This window comes from Carya illinoinensis, chromosome 12 (assembly GCF_018687715.1).
Source record: "Carya illinoinensis cultivar Pawnee chromosome 12, C.illinoinensisPawnee_v1, whole genome shotgun sequence".
Lineage (NCBI taxonomy): Eukaryota > Viridiplantae > Streptophyta > Magnoliopsida > Fagales > Juglandaceae > Carya > Carya illinoinensis.
Genome location: NC_056763.1, coordinates 29,044,799 through 29,064,956, shown reverse-complemented (window position 1 = coordinate 29,064,956; position 20,158 = coordinate 29,044,799). Strand labels below are relative to the sequence as shown.

General features: G+C 32.9%; 2 protein-coding genes and 1 long non-coding RNA gene across 3 annotated transcripts; 1 reads left to right on the top strand and 2 right to left on the bottom strand.

The window, feature by feature from the left end:
- Window positions 1-778: 778 nt before the first annotated feature.
- Window positions 779-3,558, bottom strand: LOC122290412. The gene is made up of 3 exons (XR_006236382.1): window positions 3,080-3,558; window positions 2,803-2,980; window positions 779-1,661 (listed from the first exon to the last, which is right to left on the bottom strand). It is a non-coding gene; the product is annotated as an uncharacterized LOC122290412 (long non-coding RNA).
- A 3,779-nt stretch (window positions 3,559-7,337) lies between these two features.
- LOC122290138 (protein GRIM REAPER) lies at window positions 7,338-8,354 on the top strand. Its single transcript, XM_043097695.1, has one exon. It carries the CDS (start codon window positions 7,460-7,462, stop codon window positions 7,937-7,939), a length of 480 nt encoding a protein of 159 aa, XP_042953629.1. The 5' UTR covers window positions 7,338-7,459; the 3' UTR covers window positions 7,940-8,354.
- A 1,563-nt stretch (window positions 8,355-9,917) lies between these two features.
- On the bottom strand, window positions 9,918-15,971 carry LOC122289802 (proton pump-interactor 1-like). The gene is made up of 8 exons (XM_043097088.1): window positions 15,794-15,971; window positions 14,545-14,955; window positions 12,658-12,846; window positions 12,351-12,530; window positions 12,034-12,228; window positions 11,227-11,325; window positions 10,610-11,131; window positions 9,918-10,511 (listed from the first exon to the last, which is right to left on the bottom strand). The coding sequence occupies exons 2-8, from the start codon at window positions 14,917-14,919 to the stop codon at window positions 10,179-10,181; spliced, it is 1,893 nt and encodes a 630-aa protein (XP_042953022.1). The 5' UTR covers window positions 14,920-14,955; window positions 15,794-15,971; the 3' UTR covers window positions 9,918-10,178.
- Between the last annotated feature and the right edge of the window lie 4,187 nt (window positions 15,972-20,158).

Below are 20,158 nucleotides of genomic sequence, written 5' to 3'. Positions count from 1 at the left end.
CACTTTGCTGCGTTGTACTTATTCCAGCCTAAAAATACTTTTTCAAAAATATCGTTAACCAATGCTTACGATTAACGTATAGGCTTTTTAATCACGCATTCTTTTGCAAGTTGTAAGTGGTAATTAATTGCTCCCAACATTTCTCAAACTCTTCAATACATAGGCGTCATACACACATTTCATCAAATTATTTGTCATCCCAGTTTCGTATGAACCATATGGGGCAAGCTTTTCGAAAACTTTCTTTAGTACATGCCACAGGCAAAATCTATGTTAGGTTTCTAGGAAAATAATAGCAATTGCATTTTTTATCACTCTATCATAATCAGTGATAATAGCTTTTGGAGCTATACCATCCATACACTGCAACTAAGTCTGGAATAACCACACAAAAGTTTTTGTATCCTCACTGAAAATCAAGCCTACTCCTAACAAGATTGGCTGCCCATGGTGGTTTACTCCCACAAATGCTGCAAAGAGCACCCTATATCTATTCGCCAGGTAAGTGATGTCGAACATGACCTCATCACCGAAATATTAGTAGGTTGTTCTATTATAGGGGTCTACCCAGAAGACATTCTTTAACCTCTAGTCATCATCTAAATCCATCAATGCAAAAAATCCAGGATTTCTATATTGCATCCATAAAAAAAACACTCTAAGTGATCCAGCATTACCTGCGCCAAGTCATAGATGTCTTACCTTATCGATGTAATTACGACAATCATTTTTTAAAAATGGGAGGTTCTCCCGTGTCAACAACAAAAGATCTGAAGCTCTTATTCATCCGGATGCCAGCCAAGTCATTTGTATATAGGATCCTTTTTATCGAGTCACTCACTTCTCTATTACATCGAAAGAAGATGAATTTTTTTAAACTGAGGCCGTAATTATGGATATTATGTACTGTAGTCAACTGAAACTTTCCATCAATTCTTAATGCATTAGTCTTTGACTTACATTCCGTCTTTCTTGTCGAACGTGGGTTGGCAATATTCAAGTCCTATTCTGGGCCTTCCCACCCCGAGCACAAGCAATGGTGACATATCTAATAGTCTCATCTTCTCCCCTCTCAGTTCTTTTCATCATCACCCCAAAGCTGCATTTCTTACCGTATTGCTTATAATAACTCAATAAATTTTCAAGGGAATTAAACTCCATCTCCAACTTTGGCTCCTCAACCATATCATCATCATCCATTACCACATTCTGAGATGTCCCGGCACTGCCATCCTCAATTTCTTGTATATTTCATTTATCCTTAATACTTTCTTCAACTCTATGAGATGTACATGGCGCTTCAATTTCCCCACCATCGGATCTATTATCCTCTGTACCTTTGTAGTTACTTGTAGTGGAGCTTGTATTGATGTGAGGAGTCGGAGGTTCCATGCCATGTTGAAATGGGTATTGCTTGCCAACTAAATATGGCAGAAAGGCCGATGACCATGCAGGCACTGCTCCATAGTAATCATGCATGTAATTTGAGATATTTGGACTAGTTGATGGTATGCACTAACATGTTATTAGATAAAGTTATTGATGTATTTTGAAAATAAATATCAACTCAACAAATTCCAATGTTATTGATATATACTGCAGATGGGGTGTTTGAGCTGCCTGGTATTAGCGTAGATAGTTGTTCTTTCCTGTTTCCCATGCTGAAAAGAAGATAAATGCATTGTCAATATATTTCTTACGATAGAATAAGAGCATAATGTTATTTGTAATCTAAAATAAAGTAATTATTTTTTATTTCTACTAATTTACTAAATAATATATATTTATTGGCCATCTATGTGCACAAAAAGGATTAGAAGATTGGAAGGATTAGAAGATTAAGTTTAGTACATCTGTTATGCATGCAAGGAGGTTCAAACCTCCTTTCATCCTACCAAGGAATATAATAAGGCTCTGTTTGATTACACAGTTCAGATGAGATGAGATGAGATATTTTAAATAATAATGAATAAAATATTATTATAATATAATTTTTTAATATTAGTTTTGTATTGGGATTTGAAAAAGTTAAATTATTTATTATATTTTGTATGAGAATTTGAAAAGATTGTAATGATTAGATGAGATGAGATGAAAAAGTTTTAAGTTGTTTTAACTTAAAGAGTGTATTCATGAACCTTTATCAACAACAAGAAATAAGGAATAGATTATTCAATTAACCTAATCAATTCATGGCCCAAATTCTCCAAGGGGGAGCTATTGAGGAGCACATATGGTTGCTCTCAATTAAGTCATGTTGTTTAATACTACTGAGCAGCACATATCACATGCATACTATGCAATGCAGGGGAAAAATGTTCCAATTGCAATTCAGGTAATGTTCCGTACCCCCATTTTTCCCTGCATTGCACAGGTAATGTCAAATGCTAAAATCCATGTCATCATAATCAGCCCAATTGAAATGTGCCGACAACCAGAAAAAAAATTGCTCAACAAACTGCCGACAATAATTCTGGAACCAAAAACACGTAGCAAGGGAGCCGAAATAAAAATCAAACAAATAAAACTTGAGGTCACTTCTTGCTCCAACTCGATTACACTCATGTAAGGGACCGCGAACAAATATTACCAGTAAGACTTCCTAGTTCAAACAGATATACCAAGAATTGTATTACTTCAAACAAAAAAAAAAAATATCATTTCAGTTGTTCAAAGCTTCAAACATCATTCCAGAACCAGAGACAAGATCTTTGGTCCAGCACACAGAAATTGCAACTTGTACATTTTGACAATCATGGAAACTACAAAACAGGATTCATCGAACATAGTTTTTCAACTTACCCATCAAAACTTCACAGAAAGCTAACGAATGGCTATGGAGCAAAGAAGGCCGCACGCGTAAAGGCACAGGACCCACGACCAGAATACACCGAAAATAAGAGGGAAAGCCGTGGCTGAACCCAGATGATACCAAATCACCAAAACAGAATCAAAGGCAAGCATAGATGCCACCGACAACCTAAAAAGAGAAGCCCAAGAGGGGAAAAAAAAAATCAAAAAATGGTATCAATCGTGTGCTAAATAATTTATTTGACTCTTACTTCACCCACGTACTCACCCACAACTCAGAGATCTGGAAGTTGGGATGGCGACCAAAGACGGCTAATGACGGCGATCGAACCCATAAAGTGCTCAGATCTCCCTCTCTGGCTTCTTTCTCACAAAATGCTCAGATCACCAAATGCCCCTCAAAATTCGTGCTTTCCCTCCCTTTTCTGTGCTTTTTTTCTTGTTTTTATTTTATTTTATTTTTTAAAAATAATATTGACTGCCATAAGCCACATCAGCCAAGGCTGCAGTGGGGTTCTAGGGGTGGTTGTCCCTATAAGTATTGCTCTTTAATTTGCTAGCTTGTTGCTAAAACTCATTTGTCGGGTGATTTAGAGAAGATTTTAGAACTCTAGAATTTATGCATGCACTCCTGATCTTTGACCATTTTCTTTCTCTCCATCTTTCTAATTCCTATATATGATAGTAGAGTGATTCTACATTTCCAATTAATTCTAAGCCGTCCAAATTAAGCAGCTTCCATTTTGCATGCATTTAGAAGTTTTGTACGTAGCATGCACTTAACCAAATTATTGACATGAAGCGCGAGCAGCCGAGCAAGGTGGCCGGCTAAATGATTTTGATCTAGTCATGTTTCTATGTTCAACTGTACTCCGATTGGAAAAGAAAAGAAAAAATACTTGGTTCAGTTGGACGAGATCATGTATATCATGGAATTTTCGAAAAGTAAGAACAAAAAATTTAAACAGATCGAATAGAGATCATCTAGAAAAGATTATGATCCAGGATGCTGTATGGTATTTTTGAAGTCATGTACGTGTAATTAACTAAAATAGAAAATGTAAGGTTTTTCTACTTAAAAAAAAAAACATATATATATACATATTATGTTAACCAATAGTACAATTATGATCTCCACCAAAACACGGCATTGAAGCTGGCCTGCTAAATAATGTTCAAAGTTGACGGAGCTTGATTTTGCCTTACACGAGAACCGCAATTTGGGGCATAAAGGAGTAATGCCCAACTTCAGGGGCGGGTTACGTGATCTCATGTTGACCACAACCCTAGTTATTAGAATATTGTAGTCTGGCTTGGATATTGATTCGGTAATACCAAAGAGTGAAAAATAAATAAAACCTTATTTGACTAAGTCATTAAATTGGACGGAATTAATTAATTAGTTTTTATTTATTTATTTTTAAAAAGAAAATTACGTACCCAAAATTCTGGCAGAAAAAAAAAATTAAAATTAGCAGAAAATTAGACTCACATTGATACTTATCTTTTGCCCCAAAACAGGTCTAATATATGGCCCATTATTAAGTAAAACATATGGCCCAGTAAAGGAAATCAAGGAAAGAATTAAGCAGAAGCAAATGCAATTTGCAGACAAACTAAACCCCAAAAAAGAAAGGAAGAAAAAAAAAAAAAAAGGATTTTGGGGTCTGATTAAGTTAAGTTTGCATGCATGCATGCCTTGGGGAGTAATCCTATCCTGCATGTTGGCTCCCTCTTTTAATATTAATGTCTCCAAGCTCCCCTTTTGATAAGTAATAAGTAGTATATATGTCTCCAAGTTATATATATAGATTGTTGCATGCACGCAACAACTTGGTCTGATCACGAAAGTCGTTCTTTAATTTCAAAGGAATTATAAGTAGACTTCTCTGCTCCATCGAGGAGCTTGCTTTAGCTCCAGTCGAGGTGGCGTATACGCAAAGGGAGCATTGATGGTTGGCTAGGTTTTATCATGCTCGAGTACCATTAATTAAAAGGAAAGAACAGCGATCGAGCGTTCCTTATTATGGAAAATTTTAGTTTCAAATATAACTGCATATTAATATATGCATTAATTTAATATAATTTATTCAAGAGTATATTTTATTAAAAATAATATTAATTTAAATTTTAAATATAAAAAAATCAGTATTAATACGCAGATTAGTAAATAATTTTAGTTATACATAGTAAAACTCCCTTACAATATTACACTTTGCAGTTCAAGCAATTGAGATTTTTTTTTTAAAATACGAAAATGATATGTATAGTCATAGAGTGTATAAGTATCACGCACTTATTTTGAAATCCACATAAGTGAGTAAATATAAAATCTACATAAAATTAATTTTTTAATAATAAATCTCACTATTTTTCTAAAAAAATACATAATACTTGCACAAATCATAATTATATTTAATATTACTCTTTCATAATTAATATCATCCTATATGCACGTAGGATTCATTTCTTCACCACATACGTTAGGCTGCACGTCTTGAATATTATTATTATATATATATATTTAAAATTTTGTTATTTATAAATTGGTGCATAAATACATAATTCATTGTGGAGTTTAACATGATTCTATAAAGAAAAAATAGAATTTCACTAAATATTTTTTTATAAAAAATTGTGTTAGTTTATAATCTATCTCTGTCCTAAGATATTAGAGTATTTTCATTCCATTCTCTATAAAATTTCCTATAATTTAGTTAAAAAAATTTATTTTTTAAAATTTTTCACTAAATTTTACTCATCTTTCAAAAACTTCCTACATCCTATTCCTTATCATTTCTCTATTATATTAAAATAATATTTCTTTATTATTTTTTTTCTCACTTCCATTTACAAACTTAACTACTCAATATTTTTTCTTGTGTTTTGACTTATTATTTTAGTGAATATTTTAAACAAAAATTTAAATTATTTTTATAGATATGATAATATTTTTAAATTTTTTTATATTTTTGTAATTAATTGAATTATTTTTAAAATTATTATTTAAAACTATAACAAATATAAGTATGTGAGAACGTGTAGATGATTGGAAGAATAATTTATTTTATATATTAAAATAAAATATTGATAAAAAATAATCTAGAGAACAAATAGTAATTCTTTATATTCGAAGAATTACTGTTTATTTTCTAAATTTTTTTTAAAAATAGAGATTTGAAAGTAAAATAAATCAAAACTGTAAAATAAATTTTAAATTATAGGAAAAGCGGTACCTTGTGGCACTGAATTTCAATGCTCTTATAAACCCAAATAAATAAAAGGTATTTAATTAATTAAATGGTAGCGAAGTCTTACCCGCCGCGTAATTTCGGTTTGACTTCGGAGAATATTGCACAATCGGTGCTGGTACCATGTGAATATGTCATGCTCGCTATGCGACCGACCATAGATATTGAGCCACGTGTGTCGGCATGTATGCACCATCCAGGATCTAGTGTAGGGTAACGTGACCAACCAGTGAGTTGATCGCATTTATCGCCGAGAGAGAAGATCCTCTACACGTGAACTTTCCAGCTTCGCCTTCAAATTTCCCGCTTTATGATTAATTAGAAAGTCAGAATATTTCTTTGAATGCTAACGTGCTTCCCAAAATAGACAAAGTTTTGGTCTAAGACTCTAAATTCTAACTTATATAGTTTGTGAAATTATGTCTATAATGAATGATTAATTATTTACTAACTTTATTAATAAATTAATACAAGAAAAAATCTAGTTATAAATAATTATGTACACCAATACGCACATACATCCAACGTGATTAATTAGAAAGTTAGATTTTAATAAAAATGATGTTAATTAAATTTTAAGTATAAATACAACAATATTAATACACAGATCGATACAAAAATTCGTTTATACATAATAAAACTTTACAAATATGTGAGCTTTAAAATTTATAACAAATGCTAAAACCTCATTGAAATAATAATTATATTTGTTTCAATATTTATTCAACCCTCCCCCCCCCCCCCCCCCCCAAAAAAAAGAGAGATATAGAGAGAGATAAAAAACAGTCTTTGATAGATCATAATTATTATTTAAATTCAGAGTTTTGATCATAAAATTACATTAAAGCAAAGCAAAATTTGAAAGATAATGATATACTTACGTATGATTATATTTATCAATTTTACACCACATATTTATTTTTATTCTTTTCTTTTCTTTTCTCTCCAGTGTAAGTCTTAAAACTTAGGCCTGAAAGTTAAGAACAGCTGCGTGCTAGTAGGTAGCTGGGTAATGGCTAGAGCTAGCTCTGATTAGTCAAGAATGTATATATTTAATTAATATAACTTGCTCTACCGAGAATTTAGAGCTAGCTTGCACTAATTAACAAATTACTTAAACTGAACTTAATAATTATTAAATACATGATATTCAGTCAATTCAATGCAGAGCTATTTTTTTAAAGGAAAATTATTAATTTATTACAAGTTGCAGTAAAACAAGGTGCATATATCCCTTGGATGATCAAGACTCGGCACTCGCAGCCTATATATATGTGTGTGTGCACAATGGCATTGATACCGTAGTACGTACCCACCATCCTCCTCGATCACCGGCTAATCCTAAAAGCGGGAAGTGCCAGAATTAGTTCGCCATTTCACGAGAGAGATTAATTAATATGGCTTGCACTCTCCTCAAGCTCACGACCATTCTCTCCCTAATCATGCCTCTGATTATAACATTCCTAGCTCTGAACTCTCAGTTAGCTTTCTCAAATGATATCGAAGAAGACGATGATGATCAGTACGTACTCGACTCTCCATTAATGTCCAGTATTAATCTCAGATCATCGAGAAGCAGGTTCTTGGCCAGCGTGATAAAGAAAGGTGCTCGGTGTCATCCCATCACAAATAATGTGTGCAATGGAATACCAGCAAACAACGGGACCAGCCTGCTCTACTGCTGCAAGAAGCATTGCCGGAACATTCTTGGCGATCGGAACAACTGCGGACAATGTGGGAGAAAGTGCAAACAAGGACAACGTTGCTGCAATAGGATCTGTACCGATATTACTCACAATGAGAATCATTGTGGTAAATGCAATAAGAAGTGTGCGAAAGGCATAAATTGCGACCAGGGATTTTGTGGGTATGCTTGAATTTATTCAAAAGGTATTTGATCATGTACGTCTACTGCAAGTTTCGAGACTGAAACTGATGATCAGGTTCAGGATGGAATAGATATACAATATTGTACGTTCTAATTACCATTTCAAGTTTTTTTTTTTTTCTTCTTAAGAAAAGTGTGAAGCGGAGACGATGGCCGGCGTAGTAACACTCACTGGACGTGACTATAGAAGCCCCTTCCCACCATTTTCAAGTTGTTACCAAGATGTTATATTTATTCCAATGTTTAATCAAGTAATAACCCAACTCTCTCATGTTGGCGTCTTTTAAAACTTGATTTGCTTTAAATTTCCAAGCTGTTTCAATTCAGGGATAAAGATGTCGTGAGTCTCAAATCTAAGAGAAATAAATATATAAATGATCTTACAGTATTTATTAAATATTTAATACTGTGTAGAAAATTCACACGCACAGTAATAATGAATATTACTCATTTCTTATTTTTACCTTTTCTCATTTGAGGTTTTTAAATCTATAATCGAACTTAAAAGAGATGTTTTCTCCATTCACTACCTGAAAATTACTTGTCTAGGCTAAGTGAATTGTGTCTAATCTCCTAATGCAAAGGGCACGATGCAAAGGGCACGATAGTTGGTAATTAAGAGTAAGTAATTACAATTTTACATACGCACAAGATTCATCTTATGATCAGTTTTTTTTTTTTTAGATTCAAATTTTGAATTTCAAATTTCATAATCTCAAGCATATTATATATATGTTACTACACATTGTTATATATATAAAAATTGTAAATACAAATAACATTTTCTTTTTGCTAACGCATGTTATTAGTTTGCAAAGAAATTATTTAAGTGTGGATATCTAGATCTAGTTGTATACAGTTTGTTCAGAGAACATCAGGGAGTATCTGAAGGCATGCACCAAGCTATGAGTTTAAGTTGCCTATTTGTCGGGGACTATCAATTACGTAAAATTATTCTCATGACATAAATTGTGGTCATCGATCGATCACTCACAATATAATACAAGTACACTAATTAATACGTGCTTCTTATACTTGCCTTCATTTCTTGCTAAAGGGTTAAGTTCAATGCATGATATATATGATGTTGACATTAGAACGCAAATGTGTTCTTACTTTTGTTTCGCTTAATATTAAAAAAAGAAACGATTTAGCCACGTAGAGATTTCATAAAAGTAAACTTACAAATTGATTTAGTACGTTAGACTATAAAAGTATTCTTATTATAAAGTAGATCTAGCTTACGTATTACATGAAATCACATCAATTTATAAGCTTAGTTTTATAGAAAAAAAAAAAAAATTATAACTGTAGTACTTCTCTATTCAATATACATATACCCATCTTTGACTTGGAGTATTAATGTTTATGCATGTCCAAATTAAATCACGTGTCCCGTTCACTCGAGTCGTGGAAAGGTGGTGATCAAGAAAATAAACAAAACAATCCATCCTCTTTGTTTCTTGTTTTTCCTTTTTGGTGTTCTCCTAGAAAATGGTTTGCTATTTGGAATAGTATTTGTCCCATAAAAGGTTTCTCTCTTTTGCACATCCGTTTGACGAAAACATCCAACACTGGAAAAGGTCCAAAAAAAATATATATATTCCATTACTCTTCATGATCTCATTTCTACAAAAGAATCGTTTCTTTATTTCCTTTCTAAAAATAATTTTTAAAAAGGCTCGATTGTTTTGCCTTCTCTTTTCTTAAATGAAAGAGTACCGGAGTTCTTGAACCATCTGGGCTTGTGCCTATAAATTATACTTGTTTTTTTCTACAAAGAAGTAGTCCACAGCACAGCAGCTTCTTCAAGTTTTATAATAAAGAAAAATTATTCGAACATCCATTTATTAATTCACTGAATCATTGATACACGTGCTGAGTGTAAGCATCTTAGGGATATCGAATGAGCTCCCTCAGCTTCAAAATCTTCCCTTGCACCTATTGATCATAAATGAAACTTGGGCTTCTGAGAAAGCAACTTTCATGGATTCAGATAGCATTCAGGAAATTTAATCAGAAGTCAAAGATATGAAAATTCATCCAGTCAAACTAAATAAATGTACATGTGTAGCTTCTTCCCAACTGACCGAGCTACCAAAAACATTATGATTTAAAGTTCATCCCCTGAAAGGATGTAACGAACAGGAATAACTTAACTTTAGTACTACAAACCTACTCACGCTTTGGCATAAAAACTGGTCCTTTGCTCTCTCTATTTAGTTCCTTTAGAAAAGATAGTAGTATCCAAGCACTAGAAACAGCACAACCAACACAGCAGCAGCAGGAGCAGCCCATATCCAGTAGTTGGTCGACTTTTTCCGTTTCAGGAAGACTTTTGGTACAGAATCTGGGCCTTTGGATCTGTTCCTGGGTCTGATACTATTGCCCTTTTGAACCTTCTCCATTTGTACCTTCTGCTTTGCTGCAACTGGAGCTTCTAATATTTCATCTATCTTTTCTTGTTCAGCATCCTCTGACACAACTTCCATAGGTGGTTCTTCTGGGTCAATAGCAAGTGCAGACGCTGACGCCTTCTTCTTTGCTTTCTTCTCACGCTCCTGAATAAGATAATCAGACAAGAAGCATCAGTTTTAAGCTTCACTCTGAACAGAAATAGCAAACCAGAAATAATTGAAATATATAAATTAATAATTTCCTTGAGCTTCTTTTCGACTTCCTTTTGAGCTCTTATAGCTGCTTTGACTGCGGCTTTCTCCACCTTCTTCTTTTTCCTTTCTATCGCCTGTTTGGCTTTCGCAATTTCCTGTTCTCTTTTCATCTCTTTCAACTTTGCTGCATCAACTTCATTGTCTTTGGCAGGAATGTCCTTTGGCAGCTCTTCTAACCCAGGGATCTCTCTGTCTTCTACTTTATTATACTCCAAGGTGGATTTTGGATGTGTTGCTTTATTTTTTGTTTCCTTCTGGGCTTTTTGGGTGGGCAAAGTAACCTGTGAAGTTGATTTGAAATCTTCCTTTAATTCTTTGGCACTAGCTTTTGCCACTGTCTGTGTCACGGAATATGTTGGTTCTTCCAACACCACCAAAGGCTTCTCATCTGGGTTCCTCATCCGTCCATCCCCACTCAATTGTCTACTATCTAAAGATGGCAAAATTCTTTTCTCATAATCCTCCCTAAAAGCCTTGTCACTGTTCCATAGGGACAAAAAATTTTCAACCTAATCAAGAATAGATTGAAGAGATTAGAATACAATCCCAACAACTTCAGACTAGGGGATGCACTTAACAACGGACAAACGGTAATTGAACAAACCTCTGAATGTGAAAGTTCCTCAAGAGCCTTAATATCTTTCTTTGCAGCAAGCTCCCGTGCTTTGTTCAAGGCTGTACGGCTTTGGTAAAAGCAGGCATTCTGAAAAAAAAGGATGACATTAGTACCAATTAAATTTCAATCCTAACTAAAACTTCAATTATTGTCATAGCCTTCTAACACTCTGGCATTTCCCTTCTTCAACAATTTTACCTTACCAGCATATGACATTGCAAGTTCTGCCACAAATAGTTATCTAAGAGGGGAAGGAGGGTGGGAAGGTAAGTTGTAATAAGTGATAAAATGAGAATTTCCAAAGAAGGCAACGATGAGATGATGCCAACGCAATCTATGCAACAAAACACAGTTTCTCTTTACTTGTACTGTAGTGGTCTATCTCATAGACGTACTTATTTAAAAAAAAGGGTCTATCCAATGGATGTTCTGACGTTGATTCAGTATCAGAAGTCATCATTGAGGGGAAATATTGATCTTTCTAGAACATACAAGTTGTGGACGTGGTTGAAGAATATTACAATTCACCCCAGAGCTATTCGCATATATAATTTACCATGGCCTGCCATGCATCAAGGGAAATGTATGGAGCCTTGGCTTTGCCAAATTGATAGCATTGGCCAGCAGCATTTTGAAAATTTGAGGACCCTGGAGCAAACTAATTTAACTTTCATAATTGCACCAAGGAAACTTTAGATGATTTAAGGAAATGTCCAATAGCAAGCATGTTCCTCTTTAGGCCCTCAACATCAAGCAGATAGGATCCATAAATGTAGCAACAAAGTACAAACCTACCCCTTCATCACGTTGTTTTCTGAGTTGGTGAATGCTTTCATATGCCTTGTCCCTCTTTTGCATGACAGCTTGTAGCTCCTCCGATAAAGAATTAATACCATCGTCCACTGCCTTTAGTGTGTCTTCAATTTGCTTAATTTTGGTCTGAAGTACTTGTTTCTCCTTTCTTACTCCATCCAAATCACCACCTATGAGCTACAATGACATGAGTTTTACAAATAGTTGGTATATATGATGAAAAATATATATAAACAGCTTGGGATAATCAGTGAAATGAAAAGCTCCAAAACATAAAATTCAAACTAGCACTGCCTTACTTTAACCTGGTCTTGAATGTCTTCTCTCTGACCCAATGAATCTTGTATCTTTGCTCTCATAGCAGCATTTGCAACTACTTTTTCCCTTGTAGCCTCTAGTTGTTTGATTTCTCTAAGGAGTTGTTTTTCCTCAGACAACGGAATGCTCTCATGTTGTATGCGGTACTGCAAACCATGGATCTGTATCCACAAATCAACAATCAGAGTCAGAGAACAAAAGAATAAAAGGTATCAACCACCAATGTAGCTCAAAATGAACTAATATATTCAAAATCCGCAAAGCATGGGGAGATTTAAAAAAACATACAAAATCATTAAGCTCTTCCTCAGATGAACATAAACCATTGCCCCGACCGACACTGTTTGTATTGCGCAGCTTCCCAAGAGCTTGTTGCAAAGGTTCAATCTCCTTTCTTTTCTCATCCAAGATTGCCTTAAACTGCCGGCTCTCATCTTTCAAAGCTCTAATCTGAGAAATCAACTCTGCTCGATCCAACTACAGAAAATGAAGACATAAAACAGCAAGATCACACGTAGGATTTATTTCAGACTGCAGTCAGTATAATTTCATAATCTATGCACATAAGAGATTTGTTCTGATTGAACAGAAAAAAGTACTTTCATTTGCACAATAGTTGTCAGATGGAATTTCAGAATTTGTATACATGAGAGATATTTGGTGTTGGTGAATTTCAGAAATAAAAGGGCAAGAACACATAAGAGATATTGGTATGTGCAGGATTTTGTTTTGATTGAACGGCAAAAAGTACTTTCATTTGCACAAAAGTGGTCAATAGGAGGTCAAGCCCTCTATAACTAAACCTTTTCTTTAATCATAATTGTCACTTTGTTAAAGAGACACATCAGTCCTAACAATTTGAGTGCTTTTTGCTGTCTCCAAAGGGTCACAGCTCAATCAATTCTTTAAACATGTAGTCCATCTATAGCCTCAATGTGTCATAAAAAAGCATACTCCAAATCTTTATTTTTTGGATGTTCTCCTAACATCCCTCACTTATCTCTTGTTTTTTTTTTTTTTTTTGTAATTGGCACCAGGCGTCCAAGAACAAAGTCCCGACTACTCCTGGGGATGCACAAGTCATTGGCAATGGGTTTTCCGCAAGTGCACCTCAAGTAATTCAAGGGGAAGTTCCCCCAGTTCGATGGCCCATAGAAATTGTTTGCACCCAAGAGGATTCAAACCTTAAACCTGAAGGGAGGATACCACCAAGACCAAGGTCTTTACCACTTGAGCCAACCCCTAGGGGTTTGCTGTTTATTCTACGAATATCAATTCCCACCTAGGTCAACCTTCATTCAATATTTAGATATGTGCATCATCCACGACCTCCCTCCCTCCCTCACTCTTTAACCTTAGAAATAACTTTAGAAAGGTCACAACTCAATCAGTTCTTTAAACAAGTTTTCAATTGAATATCCCATAGTGAATATAGGTCGTGAATGGAGATCTCACATTGCTTAGGAGAGAGAAGTTCTTACTCTTTATAATGATTCCAAGGGTCTCTAACCCCTAGGGGTTGGCTCAAATGGTAAAAGCTTCAGTCTTGGTGGTATGCTCCCTCCAAGGTCCAAGGTTCGAATCCCAATGGGTACCAACAATTTCTAGGGACCATTGAACTAGAGGATTTTCTCCTTGAATTGCCCGATGTGCACTTATAAGAACCTCCTTGTTGAGGGCATGTGCATTCCCAAAATTAGTCGCAGCACTGTTTCTGGACACCCGGTGCCAATAAAAAAATGATTCCAAGGGTCTCCAATTATACCATTGACTAGCGTTTTTTGAGTATGGGCTTAGATGTGGCTTGGGCCTCCCATGGGATGTTACACTCCCTCCCTCCCTGAACCTTTAACAGCTTCTAAGTGGCCCTCAAGTGATTATGCCTGTGATCATGTAATTCCTTCGCTTTCACCTAAAGTGACGGCTTTGAATTAAAACAACAATTACAAGAATCAGTTAACAAGTTTGGAGATAAAATGGGATCTTTTCTTCCTGTAGTGAGATAGTCAATTGGGGATGGGTGTCTGTTTTTAGGGCCTCAATTATGGGATTCTACTCTAAACGTTTTGGCTGCACTTGATAGCGTCAAAGACTAAAATTAAGACTTAGAATATATGAATCAATGGCTCAGATATAACTTATAAGATTACAATAGCAGACCAAACTCTAACGTACCCGTTTTGCCTTTAGCGCTTCAGTGATCTGAAAGCGTGCTTGGTTTTTCCTCTGAATCTCTTTGTCCGCCTGATCAATCTTGGCTTTTATTTTTGGGTCATCATATGATCGGCATCTGACAAAATAAAAATAATGGATCTGCTTAGGTGCAGGCCACTCGTCAACTGCATCCTTTGGGAAGTTGGCATCAGAAATACCATTTCCTTCTCCTTTAATTGGTTCATCTCCATGTGAACCAAATTTTATGGGCTCGTTAAGCCCTGGCCCCTGATCCAATTTGCCATTCTCCTTTTCATGCAAAACATTAGTGCCTCCTTCAGTTACAGTCCCCACTGGTCCTTGGACCATCTCAAACCCCACAACCTCGACAGCCATGGTTCACCCCCAAAAGCAGCCTCAAAACCAGAAAACCTGATGTAAAAAGCAAGAATATATCATGAGAATAAAGATAGGAAACCTCATTTTCAGAATAAATCAGACAGTCAAAATTTATATGTTTTCCATGTTTTCTTGTTGAATTGATCAGAACGCTGACCAGAACATGCATTCATAAAAACCCATTTTAGGTGATTATGTTATGGAACAAGAAAAATACAACAACATGAGACCATAAATAATTTTCAAATTTTCATCAGAAAAGTTATAAAATAGTTAAGTCTAGAACACCCCAAATAAAAGATGCACTCAGATTTTCAACAGATAGTATTTATATCTGTGAAACCCAAAACAAACAGATGCACAATATTCGATTCAAAGCCAGCAGTTAATTACATTACATGAGCATCCAAAAGCTTAAAAAATCCCCCAAACAACACAATAAGAATACTCCGGACAAAAAGCAACATTATACCCGATAAGGAAGACTAATTTTATACATCTAGTCAACCATTTACATAAGTGTTTATTTCAAACGACATAATTTTATTAAAAACAAAAAACAAGAATCTAAGCACACGCATCTCTATCTAAATCATGCAAGCAACTCAACTGTAATCAGAACAGAACAGCACAAAATTCAACAAGAGATTTATAGAGACCAAGTCCTTGCCCCACACGAACCAGGCATGCAAACGCAAATCCCACTAAAAAAATCAAAGAAAAACCAACACTAAAAGATCAGAATGTAATCTACACCCTCGATTATGAAGATCAATATGCATCTGCCACAAAATTAAGGAAAAAAAAAAAAAAAAGCAAATACGAATACGAGGACTAAAAGGATTAAAAACGAAAAAAGTCACGTTATTACCTGGAATAAAAAGAAATCGAAGCAGAGAAGGGGAGGAGGGTGGCGAGATTGTGCAGGAGAAGACTCTTTTTAGCTGATAAAAACGAAGGCCCCCCAATTCCGAGTTTTGCCCCCAAAAGAATAGAAAATGTAAAGGGTTTAGATCTCGCTGCCAATGCCAGTCTCCGACCCGTTTCCCAAACGCTCCGTCCCTCTCAGATTTACTAATTTTCACAACATTTTTTATTCCATTTAATTTAATTATTATAATTTTTTCGAATTATTATATAATATATAATAAATAATTTAATTTATTTAAATTTTAATATTAAAATAATATATTCTAATAATATTTTATTCAATTTCTATCTTTAATCTAAATTTATTTCATTTAGTCTCATATTTAAAATAAACTAAAATTTAAAATTTAAAATAATTAATTAATTAATTAAATTATACCGTACAAATATTTAATTATAACTTATAAATAGAATTTTTTATTTACTATTTCCATTTCGTTTCTAAAATTACTCTATCATAAAATATCTTATAATTACGATAGATAGACAACATGGACGTCACCGTCTATTAACGGTTACGAGAGAGAGGCCCCAAGATTCGATGGTAACAAGCTAAAATACAAAACTACCCCTTATGCATTTAAAATCCGTGATGAAATAAATAAAAACGATTAACCAAGATCGTTAAAAATATGCTACATTTAATTAAAAGTAATTTTACGTATAATTATAAAATACGTAAATATTGTATAATCATTTAAAAAAATATATGATTTATTAAAAAAATTAATTTTTTCATATGAATCTTATATTTTATTTACTTTTTTCAAAAAGATTACGCAGCAATTACACAATTTACAATTATAAATATTTTTTCTCTTTAATTATCTTCACAGAATTTTCGTTAAAGTTTAATGAATTAATTAATATTACTACTATTAATTATCCAAAAAATACCACCACAACAACGATATCTCAACTACTCATCGGATAAATATTTGGCCACTATTGCCAATCCGTATATTTTCATATAAGTCTTAGATTTATTTATTTAAAAAAAATACATTTAGGATTGTAAATATTATTTTTTTAAAATAATATGAAATATACATTGAAAGCAAAATAGCAATTACCATCCTATTTCTCGCTTTAACACAACAAAATATCCATACATCTAATTTTATCAATCTGATTTCACTTAAAAATTTGAACCGTGTCAAGTTTTCAATTGAATAAGAAATGCGTGTTACTTGTGTCATATTATGAGGTAGTAACACTCGAGCAAATAGATCTAATTCCAACATGAATTGGACTCGAACTACTTCCTAAACTTTGAACTTTTTGCAACTATAGGTTGGTAGCTATTTATATTATCGTATTTGCCTAAGGCATGGTCAACCCAACAAGCATTATTCAGTTCTGATAATTAGCTCTAAATGTTTTATAAAAAAGAAAAAAAAACTCTAAATGTTTTGTATTTAATGTTCTAACAAGATTCACAATACATGTTCATGATATAAAAGCTGGACTTCGCTGCTGAAGGTTTCTTTGATGCTTGAATTGATCATATTATTCAAGATAAATAATTGAAATTATATAAAGGGATGGAAGGTATAAAAGGGTATATTAAGAATAAAAATTTTATGTACAATCATTTTTGTACATTCTATTAATGTGATTGACTGCATCACTTTTTTTAATATAAATTATTCCTTTCTTCAGTCACATTAGTAGAATGCATAAAGAATATATAAAAATAATTATATATAGCAGAACTCATTTAAATATTAAAACTTGCATTGAATAGAATATTTGGATTTCAAATTTATAGGCTTGAAATTCAAGATTTTAAAGATAATTAAATATTACTTAATTTTGGTGCAGATTCGAGTCTAGATTTTATTATATGATCTAGGCAAATGATTTGAATGTTAAACACTCATATCCAAATCTCCCAAATCCAAACATCCAAACATATATACCAGAAAGTCATAATTTGTTCGCAACTATTTCATGAAGAGAGATACTTTGGCCATTAAATAATTTTATAAATATAAATTTGTAAATTGATATGATTTAATATGATACGTTAGATTATCAAATTATTTTTAGTATAAAGTATATATAATATATTATATGAAAAACAAATTAATTTTTAGATTTAATTTTATGAAATTTATTTATAAGTGTAATACTTGTTTTTCGTGAAATTGCCCCATATCTTTTAAAATTTTAAATTTGTAACCACCCATTATTGTACTACTGTACTTACCTTTTTCTTCATCCGGCCCAGGTGATCTGGTAGGTCCACTAGGAGTACAGACTCCCACCGCAGTTACGCCGGTTATTGACGATCTTTGCATCTTTCTATATACGTTAGATACTCTCGGCCCATGTGAGCCCAATTCTAACATAGTGCTGGACGGACGGATTGAGTTTTGGGTATTGATGAAGAGAAATGATAATTACAGTAATGAATGTACAAGTATCATATAATTATTTTAAAAAAATTAAATAAGCACAAGATTCATATAAAAATAATAATTTTTTAATAATAGATTTTACTTTTTTTTTTAAGTGACTGCATAATATTTACGCACTCCATGACTATATGTAAGATTATTTATCGATGAAAGGTATAACCAGTTGTCCATGCTCCAAACTTTTTGGTATAATAATATTAAAAAAAATTTATACACCATACTACTATTTCACTCTCATTCTTCTATATAAGATATGGTATATTTATAGTATTATTCATAATATTGGTCCCACAAGTAGATTGATCTCACTGTGGGCGAGATTAACTATACCAATAAATCAATAATGTAGGACTCGGGTTCAAAACTTCATTTATACAAGAGAAGTATTATATCTACAAAGAAATTTTACATAATAAATCAATAAACTAATATAATTTTATATGATATATTAAATTTATTTTATAATCTAACATACTATATTATGACAATTTATGAGTTTATTTAATATAATTTTTTTATGGATAACACATTTCTAATAATTCCCTCATAGTCAAATGCTGTATCTAACGAAATTTAAGTAACTACTCGACATGAATAGGGTGGAAGATTACACGTGTCTCGTGAAATATCAATACAAGAACTTTTTGATATATTTGTTTATGAGTTTTGCTAGGTACAAGTAATGTTGTATATTAATTTGTGTATTAATATTAATTTTTTTATATTTAAAATTTAAATTAGTATTATTTTTAATAAAATCAACTTTTTTATCAATCATATTATATTGATATACATATTAATATACAATTGTACTTATAACTAGATTTTTCTTTTATTTATAAAAATATATATATTAAAAAAAAAAAGAAAAAAAAGAAAGAAGAAAGCTTCCCATTTACTCCTTTCACCATACCCCATTATCACCTAGTTCAATCACTCAATGTATGTGTCATGTCGATCAAATCATTTAATTTTCAAACACCCACAAAAGATCGTAGTGCAAAGAAATCACTTGGGCGGGGACGATGAAACGATTAAGTAATAATATGTCACTAGCAATGTACTAATCTTAAAAGCTTGGGATATAAGATTTTAAATACTAAATTTTCGAGGGGTGAAAAATATATTTAAGAAGAAACTAAAATTTCAAGCTTGAGAAGTGGTTGGTAAGAAGAAACTATCAAAGTATTAATGATATCGTCATGGCGAGTGATTTGTCAATTGGGTTGTTGATTGCCAAACGTGTTTGACAGTTCCATCTTAATTACTTATATTCCAAGTTCCAACAACATAATGTCCATCTCAGACTCAACCTTCTGATGCCATATATTCTTCCCATAATAGACAGGGTTAATGCCCAATATTGCCCAATCAGCTGGAAGCACGTCAGATAACTAGTCATTTTGAGGAGATTTAAATTAATAAGGTTTTTAATAAAGTGGTGCAATCACATCTATCAATTATAATTATTAAAAAAATAAAAATAAAAACTGCTGATTGGTCCCTTTCTAACCTATCAAATCAAAATGGATGGTTACCGACAACCTCACTAACTTCTTATCCAAAAAATTAGAATCTATTAATAGAATACTAATGAAGTTTATCAACTTTATATTTATTTTTGGAGAATAGTTTTTTTTTAATGTATTATATTAAATATATTTTATATTATAATAATTTTATAATATAACGCATCATTTAAAACACGTTAATTTGCAATATTTTTTTTTTATAAAATTTATATATATTGGATTCTTGTTTACATAAAATGGATGGAAATTATATAACAACCAAGTCTATTCATAGGTGGCACAAGTACATTCCTTGATTTGTATGATATTGATGTTGCTTCTAATTAATGTAAAATGCATGTATCCATCTTT

What these genes read in the sequence shown, in the direction of transcription:
- LOC122290138 (XM_043097695.1), top strand. Translation starts at nt 7,460, where the DNA reads ATGGCTTGCACTCTCCTCAAGCTCACGACCATTCTCTCCCTAATCATG.
- LOC122289802 (XM_043097088.1), bottom strand. Translation starts at nt 14,919, where the DNA reads ATGGCTGTCGAGGTTGTGGGGTTTGAGATGGTCCAAGGACCAGTGGGG. An exon ending in AAGCGCTAAAGGCAAAACGG is followed by an intron (nt 12,847 to 14,544) that starts GTACGTTAGAGT and finishes CATTTTCTGTAG; the next exon opens with TTGGATCGAGCAGAGTTGAT. An exon ending in AGGAAGAGCTTAATGATTTT is followed by an intron (nt 12,531 to 12,657) that starts GTATGTTTTTTT and finishes TTGTGGATACAG; the next exon opens with ATCCATGGTTTGCAGTACCG.